This window comes from Epinephelus moara, chromosome 20 (genome assembly GCF_006386435.1).
Source record: "Epinephelus moara isolate mb chromosome 20, YSFRI_EMoa_1.0, whole genome shotgun sequence".
Classification (NCBI taxonomy): domain Eukaryota; kingdom Metazoa; phylum Chordata; class Actinopteri; order Perciformes; family Serranidae; genus Epinephelus; species Epinephelus moara.
The window spans coordinates 12,840,879-12,854,296 of NC_065525.1; the positions used below are offsets into that span (position 1 = coordinate 12,840,879).

Here is a 13,418-nt window from a genome sequence, read left to right on the forward strand (position 1 = left end):
CACATGTGGTATCTCTTTACTGCCTGCTGAAAGGGGAACAATTTGAAGTTTTCAAATAACTCCACTCTGGCGTAGAGTGATAGTGCCAAAAGCATGTAGTTAAGAGCAAAATTTCTGTGCCGCTTCACCTGTAGAAAGAGATGTAAACAAGAGTGGGAAGAATAGGCACTGTCCACTTTGGGCTGTAAAAAGCACAGAAGGATGAAAAAAATGATCTTTAATAAGCACTGTGTCCTCTGTTAGATAGGCTTAAAAAAGTGTATAAAAACAAGCAGATGTAGACTCTCCATTCCCTCTCTACTCCATGGGCTGATGCTAAAAGCTGAGGCGAGGCTCCTGTGCAGGGAGCGCATTATTAGCCACTTCTTAGAAAATAACAGAAGAACAACCAGAAGATAGTACAAAGTTTCTGTTCTGAATTACTCCTGTGTGGGTTATTGTCATAGCAAACAAACACCTGTATATGCACACACATTTTTGCACACAAGATTCTGAGGCACAGGCTCACAAGCATTACACAAAGGCAGACGTAGGCATGCATGCACACACATATGCATATGCACACACACACACACACACACACACACACCTTGAAGCGCAGGTTTAATCAGATATAGTTGAAAAGGAAAATGCCATTAGATTTTAAAGTGGATAATTTTACATCCTTCCCTCCATTCATTTCTTCATTTTTCTTTTCAGACTGGCCTTTTATGCCCACTTCATGTGCTTTTATGGAAAATTGCAACATTCAAATGAAACTCTTTGGTCAGGGATAATTGCATAAAGAACCATTAGCAGTCTTCCAAGACCGATGCAGTGTGAGCATTTCTCTTTTTCTTTTCATAATGCTACGCTCAATCCGTAAGAACATGCTTCATAAGAAAGAGGGTAATCATAATTTAATTATTCATCAGTGCGAGAAGCAAAACGCAGGTCGCCTTGGGTTCACCTATGCTACATGCTGTTATAAACAAATAAATTAAATAAAATAAGCTCAACAAACGAGAGTTATATACACTGTAGGTACGGTGGCTTAAGGTCTGTTGTTTTTCTCTGCCAATTTATCTGAAGCAATGACAGTCATGTTCAAAGTTTGCTGAAACACTTGTGCTCCTCACCTGCACACCCACCTACTGATCAGTAAATTGGCACTTGAGTAAAATCAGCAGGTGTGTGTCTGACTCATGGCGCTACTGTAAGGTCCTTGCCAAATGCAGTTCACCACAGTTAAAATTGTACTCAGTAAAATGTTACACCGGGATGCTCAGAAATATATTTATAGCCTATTAGTTTCAGTTACATTTGGGTTACTATGTATGATAGAGAACTCTGGTTAGAAAACAATTTATAGAACGGTATTATAAATAGGTTTATTTCAGTATCATCCTCAACAATGTAAATATAATATTTAATTTTACATCTATATCCATCTAACATTAATGTTGTGTTATACTACAGTAACCATGTATAACTGTACTGTGTTACTTTTATGATATGTCGGCTCAATCATGACTATCATCACACATTATGTAATTTTGGTAGCCTTTTTATTTTTATTTTTGTTAAAAAATGTTTGGTTTTAGTTCAGTTTGTATTAATTTCAGTATTAAGTTTAGTTTTTATTTATTATAATATGGGGGGGATTTGTCAGGGGCAAGATTTAAGAAGTTCAGAATATTACAACAAAAACAAAGGCAGTTGACTCACAGTCATGTAGATATTCTAGTCTCAAAGAACATATGCACCACTGCCTCCTCATGCTTGTCGGTTTGACAAATTTTGATCAAAGTAGCAAAGACTAAAACTAGAGACATTTGCTGTATATTTTTTATTTTAGTAGTTTTGTAAGTACACAATATTGTTTCAGTTAGTTTTTTGTTTGTTTGTTTTTTGGTCTATTTTCTTTTTAGTTCACAAAAAAAATCACACCCAGAAACACCCAGTTTTTAGTTTATTTTTAATTAACTATAATGACCCTGCTTCTCAGCTGCCAGTGGCCATTTGATTATTTGATACAGACTGCAATACCATTTTTCACCTGAGGAGGATGTGGTGGCGCTGTTTAAAACAGCTCTGAAATCCACCTCAGTCCAGCACTGCCAACATCATCTTCTTCTTCTGCGTTTCCTTTACGGCTTACTCACAACAAACATAGCGGCTCTCAGATACATAAACGCTTCAGACAGTCGGATATTTGGAGAAACCCGAGAGGTCACAGTTAGTTTTGCAGTATGTGGAAATAAATGAAGCTTAACATTTCCCCATAACGCGAGGTGACGTAAGGAATTAGCGGCCGGTAGCTAACTGTAACTTGTCGAGCTCGTGAGCCAAACTTAACTGCTCATGCTAACACAACCAGCTGAACTTGGAGGACCTGACTGGAGGTGCTGACTGGGTTTTAAAAGCAACGAGTGAGTAACTGTGCACTGTGTGAAATGTCTGGTAGCTGAAATTAACGGTAGCTGCTCGTTACTGTGGAGTTGGCTGAGGTATAGTGACAACACTTCATAGACCAGGGTTTGAGCCCAACAGTAAGCTAAGAGCAAAACCACACTCAGATATTTCAGAGAAGAAGACAGTCCTCATGCTCCTGCTCTGCTGTGACGATTTACATACCTATTTTGTGTCTGTGTCCCTTTATATCAACACATAAGTTAGCTCCATAAAATGGCACTCCCAATGCTTTATAGATGAAAATCAGTTTGCTCTTCATGTGGACTATTACTAGAAATAACCCTGATGATGTTATCAAGGTTGTGCCAGTCTGCAGTTGCAAGCTGGGGATGAGGAGTGATGTTATGTTGCATTATGGGAAATGTAGGGTCGAGTAGTGTTGGAGCTTGGCCCACGCCAGGTACCAAAAGTCAGGATTTGTTACTCTCTAGTGCTTCAGTTTTTCTCTTACAAGTCTCCACCGCTATGGAGGTGTAATGCTAGATAGATAGATAGATAGATAGATAGATAGATAGACTGCAGTATAATCATAAAGGCATTTTATCACAAAGTCACAATGAACGCACACAAATATCACTAAAGTCATACATTCAGAAAAAGGATATTAGGAGGAGGGGACAGACCAGACCAGCTGGACATCTTTTGGGACCAGGACAAAGTGGCCTTAGTGCTTATGGAATAAGGTGCTTTCCTGTTTAAATCATTAAATTAAATCATTGCCCAGATGGTAATTAATTTTAGACCAGACATCTGTCTTTAAACTTTGTCTGACCGGCAGCCAAGAAACTCACACGTTTTCACTGACATGAAAAAAACAGGCATCTCTTAATATTTGTGTAATTGGGAATTTGTAACTTGATCAGTTGCTTTTGATCATTTAAATGCAATAACCTAGTTAAAACACAGCTGATTTATCAACTGATAATTTAGCACTAAAACCTGTTTAATTTGAAAATGTGTCTGTTATTTTTCATCTGTCTCACTTTCTATAGAAAACACAGGTAACAGAACTGCACTTGTGATGTAGTAATTTCACTGACTGGCCGCTTGTCCAACTACCTTCTGAGGAGGGGTTTGAGATCACTCTCCAGTCACAGCGATGGATGAGGACACCCCAACCCTGAAGCCCAGACGGATCCAGAATCAAAACGTGGTCCATCGTCTTGAGAGGCGCAGGATCTGTTCAGGCCGCCCCGGAGCTCACTGGTACAGAGTACGGTGCTTCCACCAGAACCTTTTCCCCAACTTTACTGTGGTCAATGTGGAGAAGCCTCCCTGCTTCCTCAGGAAGTTCTCACCAGATGGACGCTGTTTCATCGCCTTCTCTTCTGACCAGACTTCTCTGGAGGTAAGAAGAGAGAAACCTAATGTTAACGTAGGGTCTTTTTCCCCTCATATTTCCACCATCTAAACATTAGAGCTAGACTCCTTAAATATCACATATTGTCCGATTTTTTTTTTTTTTTTTTTTTCTCAAAAGCAACTAGTCCAGACTGGGACAGACTTGGTCTGACTAACTTCACAATTTACCCAAGACAAATATGTGAAGGAATAAATAATAATCCTAATGTTCTTCCTACAGATATATGAATATCAAGGCTGCCAGGCGGCTCAGGACCTGCTGAGAGGCCAAGAGGGTGAGACTCTTCTAACAGCCAATGACCAGCGTTCTCTCAACATCCGAGGCCGCCTGTTTGAGCGCTTTTTCTCCTTGCTCCATGTCACTAACGTGGCCTCAAACGGAGAACACCTCAACCGGGAGTGCAGCCTTTTCACAGACGACTGCCGGTACGTCATTGTTGGGTCAGCTGTGTATGTCCCAGAGGAGCCGCCACCTTACTTCTTTGAGGTAACAACATTATCACACTTAGAACAAATGTGCAAGGAATCTCATAGATAATTAAAATTACAAATTGAATACAGATTTACTTCCGTAGTTTGGCTCAGAATGCCCATTTCATCAATATGTCATCTCCCGTCAGGTTTATCGGAACAACGAATCTGTGACTCCCAACCCTCGGTCTCCTCTGGAGGACTACTCCCTCCACATTATCGACCTCCACACCGGCAGGCTGTGTGACACCAGGTCCTTTAAGTGTGACAAGATCATCCTGTCCCACAACCAGGGCCTCTACCTCTACAGGAACATCCTGGCTGTGCTGTCAGTTCAGCAGCAGACCATACATGTATTTCAGGTTGGTAGATGTACTTGCCTGGGAACCACAGAAATCTGAAAGGTCATGTTATATTTGCTCTGGCAGATGTGTCTGATCCCTTCTGCTTGGGAGCAAGATATACAGAAGCCTGAGATGTGCCAGGCCAATCACAATGTGTTTGAGATGAAGATTGAAAAGCACTCCTCAGGCATTTTTGAAAACCCCCAAGATGGCTGTAGCTGATGTGCAACTTTTTGCAGAAGCTGGCATCTTGTCAGTATTGAATGAACTGGACGGTATATTTTCGCTAGAAGAAGAACGATCAGCTGCATTTAAAGCTTTCTTGAGAAGAAAGATGCGTTTGTCGTGCTTCCGGGAGGATTTGACAAAAGTTCAATGTACCACCTCATAAAATACCAGCTCATCTCTGCACGCTGTAGTCCTGGCCTAATATGTCATGATGGGCCATCGAGATCAGGCATTCAAGGCAGACCTGGTCAGTGGTGGCTCAGCACTACATCACATGTTGATAACCCGTGGACAATCCCCGTTGGAAATTAAAAATGAACCGAGAAGTTCCAGACCACACATTTGCGATTTGGTCTGGTGATGTCAGGCTACAGATTTACCATTTAATATGCAATTCACTTTGAGTGACTTTAAAGCATGCTCTTTGTGACATGCCAGTGAGTGAAGTTATCAGAGGGGTATTCCCGTCATCCAGAGACATCAATGATTTGTACATGGACAGGCATTAACATACTTAAAGCTGTAAATCCGTTAAAAATGAAGTAGCAGTTTTCCTGCCTTGTAAAGTCAGTTTAGTTTTACTTTTTAAGAAGCAGATTAATGATCAGATGTAAACGGTTTAAAAATTGTTCTGATTTTGATAAATGCACAGAATAGTTTTCAAACAATTTACTTAATTTTCTATTAAATTCTGTGTTGATTAGGGACCTACTGCTGCTGAAAGAACAAATAAACTCCCCAAGTATCATCTTTGTTTTTTATCTTCCTTCATCTCTGTTTTTCTCTCCCCCTCCCAGGTCACTCCGGAGGGAACATTTCTAGATGTAAGGACTATTGGGCGGTTCTGTTATGAGGACGACCTCCTGACTCTTTCAGCAGTTTACACTGAAGCTCAGGCTGAGAGTCAGCCAGGCTTCCCTCGCCTTTACACTGACAAAACCATCAACTCCCTCAAGCACAGGCTGCTGGTCTACCTCTGGAGGAGGGCCGAGCAGGACGGCAGCGCCACTGCCAAGAGGAGGTACACAACGTTTCTCTCATCTCTCAGTAGATTATTTTTTAATCCGTCACTTACTTTAATCAGTTAATTTGTCTGCCACCTACCAAGGCCCAAATCATGTCGTGTGCCTTTGTTGTTGATCTTGTTCAGTGTTCCACATTTCACCACAGTGGAGGCCATGGCTGTATTATTGAGATTTCATTTAGTAATCCTAGTGTCTGTATGTCTGAACACAAGAGCAGAGCTGCAGCAACCATGCAAAGCAACCTTTTACTTAAGCTACTTTTTAAATTACTGTATTTATTTATCCACTATTCAGTTAAACCAGGGAAAAGGTTAGAAAGTCTTTTTTTATCTGTGCTCGGTTTAACCCTTTTCAACCAAAAAGTTCCAGGAACTGTTGAACCAAAGGAATTAAACCTTAAACTGGAAACTAAAAGTCCCTGTTGTGCATTGCATTTTGTGTTTCTGTTGTGTCTCAAGAACCATGAAGATCAGTCTGTTTAGTCTAATAATGAATTTAAAAATTATGGCAAGAATTGAAATTAAATTTTCACACAGAAGTAAACAATAGCACAGAGTCATTGGGTTGTTGTTTGTCGTTGCTGTTGTGTGACAGATGTTTTATCACAGAGACTGATGCAATACGGTAAATAAATAAATAAAAAGGATAAATGCAGAGCAGGACAAAGAGACTCAAAACTCTGTTTGGTGGTTATTTGTTTCTGCATTAGAACACTAAATGCCATGAAAAAAGTAAATTAAATTCACTCCTGCTGCTGTCTCATTCCTTCTCCCTCATTTATTCACTCCCTAGCTTCCTCTCTCATCAACCGTCTCTGTCAACTTGTCTTTTTCTTTTTGTCTCCATCTTTTTCATACATGTCAGGAATCCAGCAACAAATCCTTACTTTTATTTTTCGTGCAAATAAATATTAAGAAATGTCAGACCCCTAATGCTGATCTAGTACTAGAGTTCCAAAAATGTAGTTGGAGTGCTGTCTGTGTTCGATCAACCTGCAGTTTGTGTTTGTGAGAGTCTGCCTGCACAAGCACACACACACACACACACAGAGTGACAGGGCTAACTGTTAGCGTCACATGGCTGACATTACTCAATGGATATTTACGGGGTTAACAACTGAGTCGAGCTTTTTTTTGTGTCAGAGTGAGTTTGTTGTGACGGCTCGGCACCTAAAACAGTTGTATCATTGTAAGTGACAGCAGTTGGTTGTTACAACTGAAGTGGCGCTATGATGGACAATATGTTTGTGATGTGTATTTATTTCCGGTTAATTGCTTCTGTCTAAAGAAAAAAAAAATAGTGATCTGCGTGTGTCTGACCAGCAGTCCCAAATTCAAAAAATATTCAGTTTACAATGATATAAAGGTGTTTATAGCTTGGCACACTGCTGTACCATTTCCATATTGTGCTGAATAGATTTGTGTCAGATACTCATTTAGCGATCTGTTCAGTTCACCCAGCTCTTGTTTTTCTCGTCAGATTCTTCCAGTTTTTTGATCAGCTGAGGAGGTTGAGGATGTGGAAGATGCAGCTGTTGGATGAGCATCACCTCTTCATTAAATACACCAGCGAAGACGTGGTCACACTCAGAGTCACTGACCCCTCACAGGTAGAAACACACACACATATCTGAATTCCTGTCCGTGCTCTCTTTGTTACTCTCCCCTGCTTCTCTCATGTCTTTTGTTGTTTGTGCTGCATAACAGGGATTCCTTTCTCGGGTCTCCAAGGACACGTTTCTCTTGCAGATTCTCTGCAGTCCTGTAGATCTAATTAATATATGTTTTGTTTACATGAAATCTTAGCTCTCAGACCTCCTCGTTCTGTAGGTATATTGTCTCATGAAGAATATATAAATGATTTCATATTCATTATGAACGTACGTAGAAGGCAGAGCTTGAAATGCCTCGTTTAAATATCTCACCATTCCTGACTGTCGTTTCACTCCTGAAGACCAGTTGATTGTGTTGTGGTTTGAAAACACATACCTACTATACAAGAAAAAAATGCTACAAAATCTTTAGCCTGCGTTTCTTTTCTCCTGATCGTCACCCCGTCCCTTTCTCCGGCAGCCGTCGTTTTTCGTTGTGTACAACATGGTGTCTACAGAGGTGCTGGCTGTCTTCGAGAACACCTCTGACCAGCTGCTGGAGCTGTTTGAGAATTTCTGTGACCTGTTCAGAAACGCCACGCTGCACAGCCAGGCCGTCCAGTTCCCCTGCTCTGCTTCGTCCAACAACTACGCCCGTCAGGTCCAGAGAAGGTATTCAGGAGACAAATGTCATGTGTGCTGCAGAAAACTAAATTATTGAATTCAAATGCCGAATATATTTCTGCTAAAATTGAATGTATTTCAGTTTGAACATAATTGTGCTGGCAAACAGCAGTGTCCAGGGTCTTTTCTGAATGAAAGAAAAAAAAAAAACTATACCTGATGGTGTGCAGCCAAATGTCAGGGAGGATTATGAAGAAGGTGCAAGAGAAGCAGATCAGCAGCAATCGCCTAGAGGAGGAGGGAGTTTTAGGACTTAATCTGGATATAGAAGATAGACATTACGACTGGCTGGAGGAGCTGTGATTGAATTTGGCGGTTCGACTCGCCAGTGTAGGTGACAAAATCTTCTGTGGAAGGCCAAGAGGGAGGACCGGATGGAGGGGGGGTTTGAGGAAGGAGGAGAAGATAAAAGATAGTTTGAGCGAGGCAAAGGGCTTAGAATTGGATTTTAGAGTGGTGAAAATTGATGTCAGGGAGAAAGAGAGGAGAAATTGAAAGCTGGCGAGCACATTCAGCAAACCCGATTTGTACAACTCACAACTGGATAGCATAAGCCCAGTTCACAGGGTTTTAGATGGTCACAAACCAAATATAGACACCTGCAAGAATGGAGCACAAAACAAGGTGAGAGGAAAGGCTGAACATTTGGATCAAGGATTAAAAGTGACACCACAGAGTCACTGCTGAGTGGTAGTAGTGTGGAGTGAGACATGGGACTATAATTTTGCCAGGTATGTTTGAAAGATTCTTAGCAAAAACAGAAATGTTCTCGCCGAAGCAAAACAATTGTAGTGGAAACTAGACTGTTCACTCCTCTGTGAAGTTGAAACATAAGTAAGAGGACTAACACTTAATGCCTGGTTCACACTACATGACATATCTGTCCGTCAGACAGTCACTATGTCACATTACACGATTGTGGAGTCATAAAATCGTGCCGTGACTTGGCCGACAGACATGACACACTAGACGATGGTACACACCAATCATCCCTGGTCATCTTTCACGACGTGTGTGATGTCATCGGGTTATTCTTGTCCTATATTTATTACTTTTACTATTATTTCAGTCACCGTGTCTGTTCATGTGCCAGCCGAAATGCTGTTGTAGTAACTTAAAAAGTGCCACCAGATGGCAGGAGCTACATTTGAAGTACCGTACGCAAACTATGACGGTCACTGAATCCTCCAGAAGAACTTCCTGCAAATGTTTCACAATAAAACCCTGTTTAGAAAATAAAGGGTTTCTCTCAACCGAAGTTATAATGGGCTTTTAATTTTAAACAGATACAGGAAGTGTTGAGTTTGACTTCAAGGCTACAGTGCCAAAAGAACCTGTTATTGAAGATTCTTGTCGCTGTTTAATGTTATCATGCTAATATCCTTGTTTGTCTGTGCCTCAGGTTCAAGGACACCATAGTAAATGCCAAATACGGCGGGCACACCGAGGCGGTACGTCGGCTGCTAGGTCAGCTCCCTATCAGCGCTCAGTCCTACAGCAGCAGTCCTTACCTCGACCTCTCCCTCTTCAGTTATGATGACAAGTGGGTGTCGGTAATGGAGAGGCCCAAGACCTGCGGAGATCACCCCATCAGGTAAAGACTGGTGATACGATACGTATCACAATTCAGGGGTTATGGTGCAATGTATTGCAATTTATTAAGCAAGTAGATATATTACGATTTTGTGTATCTAATTTTAGGTAAACTTTTATTGTGTAAAGAACACAGGGAGAGTCAAATGGCTGAAGACACATAACATTGCTATGTAGCAGTTGGGGGTTTAAACACAACAAAATGAACCACTACCACGAATCTCTGTATGTAAACTATTAACTGAAAATTGTTACAGGGTTTTAGAGAGTTGATACAGTATCACAAAACATAATATTGTAATGCTCAAGTCTATCAATATTTTCTTACACCCTTAACCATCAGGAAAAACTCCATGAGTAATGTCACTAACAATACGTACATCCTGAAAAAGATTCATAGCCTGAAATGATTAGTTTGCTAATGAAATAAACAATTGACTGAAAATCAGTGAACAGTAATTCTGATAATCAACTGTGTCATTTCTCAAGCAAAAATGGCAGCCATTCACTGGGTCATTTGCTTTTTTACTATGTGTTTATTGTAATTTTGATAGAATATCTTTTGGATTTGGACTTTTAGTCTGACAAAAAAAAAAAAAGTCAATTTGAGGAGCCTGGGAAAATTGTTTTTTTTACAGTTTTTGTATGACTGAATACGTGAATAATCCAAAGTACTTTACACAGTAATCTGTTATGTATGCAATAATTAGTTGCAGCCCTAATTGCAATATGTCACACTTAACGTGATCAGAGCTCAGAGGTCTGTTTGTGCTCAGTTGAGATCTGGCATCCTGCCTCTGGCTGTGGGAACTGGATACTCCATTCAGTCCCAGAGGACAGACAGTGTCACCTGTGTGATTTGGACGATGGTCGGAGTGAAATGCATTTTATATTCTTCTGTCCTTTTTATCATGATCTTTGTGTCAAGCTTTTCGTGAAAATGTCTGCCAGGCATCCCAGTCTGTTTGATATGACAGAGATGACACACATTTTTAGAATAAAGACAAAAAACCAACTACAGTGCCTGCTCATGGCCCTGATTGGCCCGTTGCTCATTGGATTTTTTTAAATTATTTTTTTTTAACTAGAAACTGCTGTTTCATGTCACATTGCCAAATGAATCAGTCCACTTGTTGGAGTGGGCGGATTCAAAGGTCTGGATCTAGACAAATCTGAGAGCATTTTATGTCTGATTTTTTAAGTTTGTGTCTGATATACAGTGTTTGTCACAGTATTATGTGTCGTCTTGGTCTTTTTCCTTTTCCTTCCTTTGTTTGCTTTTGCCTCTGCAGGTAATGTAGGATAAAGTAGTGTCGTGTAAGCTTGTATGGGACGGGAAACCTCTGGGTGTGTGAAGCTTGAATAAAAATAATAATTCATTCATGTAACAGCAGACAGTTCCAACATGCACAGTTTTGTGGCAACATTTTCCTCTCCTGTTTCTGGAAGGATTATGTAGCAACATGGGTCTATATCATATTGGAGCAGAGGCTGTCAGAAACCAAAGGACTGGACTAAAGTAATGATTTAATGGTACCACGTTGTCTCTATGTCTGCCTCTCCCACCCACCAGGTTTTATGCACGAGACTCCGGCCTGCTCAAGTTTAAAATCCAGGCAGGCCTGCTGGGACGGCCAGTGAATCACGCCGTGCGACGCCTGGTTGCCTTCACCTTCCACCCCTTCGAGCCCTTTGCCATCTCTGTCCAGCGCACCAACGCAGAGTACGTGGTCAACTTCCACATGAGGCATGTCTGTGCGTGAGGAGCTTGTGCACGCGTGCATCAAACTCAACCCACACTTGGAATCAGATTGCAGGATCGTTGGGCTTTTGTCAGCAGCTCCTGGTGACAACACAACAAACATGTCCGCTGTCAGGAGGCACAAAACAGCTTGTTCTGTTAGTCGCCCCTTCCCTCCTCCAGAGAAATCAGCAGTCCCCTTCCTGCATTCTCCCCCTGATGGAAACCACTGTTCCTCGCCTCTTTTCCCCCTCCATCACACAGTGGTCACTCCACTTCCGCCACTCCTCCCCCTTCGCGAGAAGGCAGCAATTCTGCTTTTTCCTTTCGTCTGCACCGCTTCGCCTCCTCTTTCCCCCTTCCTCCACAGAACAAAGGGGGACCTGTAGGGAGGAGAGGCTGGAATAAGTGTAAATGGAGATGTAGAGGGAGTGATTGATGTGCGACAGAGGTGGGAGCTGTAGGTAGCCGGACCTCTTAGAAGGAACCAAAGGTGTTTTCTTTTTCCTACCATGCACTGAGAGGTGCACATTCATATCAGAATTGTTATCCAGCTGTCCAACAAACTTTCTTTTTTCTCACAAGAACGGGAAAAGAGGTAATTTTATATGATATTGTTTTTACACATTTTTACATATTACCGTTTGTACATATTTTCTGTCAATAAAATTGTCTAAATTTTGCTCTTTGTTGATTTTTTCCTAAGCTTTACAAAAAAGTAGAGGGTTGCAAAGGGGCAGGAAGCTATTTTGCATTTTATTTTAAGTAGCTGTATACAGTAGTTGTGGTTCAATATTATTTAAAGCTCTTATCCATATACAAAAGTACTTTAATATCAGCCAAGGAAAAGCTCAGTGTAGAAAGAAACCTGCAGCAGAATTGATATTGTTTCTGCTTCCCATCTATAAATATTGACCTGTGTATTTTCTCTCTTCATATACTGTGTGTGTGAGCTTATGCATGAGCAGACATGGGTGTTTGTGCATTGTTTCATCTGGGTGAAATGGCGTTTTGTCGTGCAGCAGATTGAGTGCTTCTCCCATGATACCTTGCTTGTAACCTATCTAATAATCAGTTTCTTAACTAGCTGTGCAGGCAGTAGTTCTCACAAACCTCTCACTACATATCCTAATGGAGCCTTACAATGAACCTGAAATGATGTTGGCACAAAGCTGTAACACATACAGAGGGCAGACAAGACACAGTGTCAGTGTCATATTTAATTTGAACACTGATCCCTGCAGTCTATTCTCCTGCACTGTATAGGATCATAACGTTGCCATGTTATATCAGGTCCATCTGTGTTGCAGACTAAAACGCAGGACATCTGTTAAGCTCAAATGTGTTATTAAAACAAGCAAACACACAAATATAAACAAATATGCAAATGAGCTAACACCCCCACTCCTAACATGAATGCAAAGTTGGCAATATATGAACTGGCACACATCTCTAATGAACAGGCATAAAGGCGAAACACACACACACACCCAAGCAGCTGCAAGAGGTCATGGAAAGCAGGTGCTGAGGGATTAAGTGTTCTCGTAGCCTCTGGTTACACACTAAAGTGGACCTGGGAGGTGTGCGTGTGTGTCTGAGAGACAGACTAACAGGGGTTTAAGGTGGAGAGAAGAAGGGATGATGGGGAGATGAAACAATTGGAGAATTGGCGAGAGATGGAGGGGGGTTTTGACAAAACAAGATGAAGGGAGGTAGAGATGTGAGGATTGATGTGGTGCGAGTGCGGTGACTGTATTATGTGGCTGCTAAGTTTTGCATAAGCACACTAAATTCTACCTTGTATACCAAGGCTTAAGGAGGCCATGTTATGTCATGGTCATTATAGTGTGTTTGTGTAAGCTGGTGTGTGACAACATGCTGTGATAATAAACTAATTACAGGAAGCGTACACAGCAAGACACAGT

The 13,418-nt window shown here is 41.2% G+C and overlaps 1 protein-coding gene across 2 annotated transcripts; it reads left to right on the plus strand.

The window, feature by feature from the left end:
* Positions 1–2,107: 2,107 nt before the first annotated feature.
* det1 (DET1 partner of COP1 E3 ubiquitin ligase) lies at positions 2,108–12,165 on the plus strand. 2 transcript variants are annotated; one of them, XM_050074087.1, is made up of 9 exons: positions 2,108–2,411; positions 3,447–3,802; positions 4,037–4,303; positions 4,437–4,649; positions 5,657–5,880; positions 7,364–7,493; positions 7,957–8,147; positions 9,562–9,753; positions 11,326–12,165. In XM_050074087.1, the coding sequence occupies exons 2-9, from the start codon at positions 3,554–3,556 to the stop codon at positions 11,513–11,515; spliced, it is 1,656 nt and encodes a 551-aa protein (XP_049930044.1). In that variant the 5' UTR covers positions 2,108–2,411; positions 3,447–3,553; the 3' UTR covers positions 11,516–12,165. The 2 variants fall into 2 exon arrangements, with proteins under 2 accessions (XP_049930044.1, XP_049930045.1); XM_050074088.1 differs by having other exon boundaries at positions 3,522–3,802.
* Positions 12,166–13,418: the final 1,253 nt, after the last annotated feature.

Excerpts from the sequence above, each read along its gene's own strand:
- det1 (XM_050074087.1), top strand. The coding sequence starts at position 3,554 with ATGGATGAGGACACCCCAACCCTGAAGCCCAGACGGATCCAGAATCAA. Across the intron at positions 7,494-7,956 it reads GAGTCACTGACCCCTCACAG|CCGTCGTTTTTCGTTGTGTA; the intron begins GTAGAAACACAC and ends TTTCTCCGGCAG. Across the intron at positions 9,754-11,325 it reads TGCGGAGATCACCCCATCAG|GTTTTATGCACGAGACTCCG; the intron begins GTAAAGACTGGT and ends CCCACCCACCAG.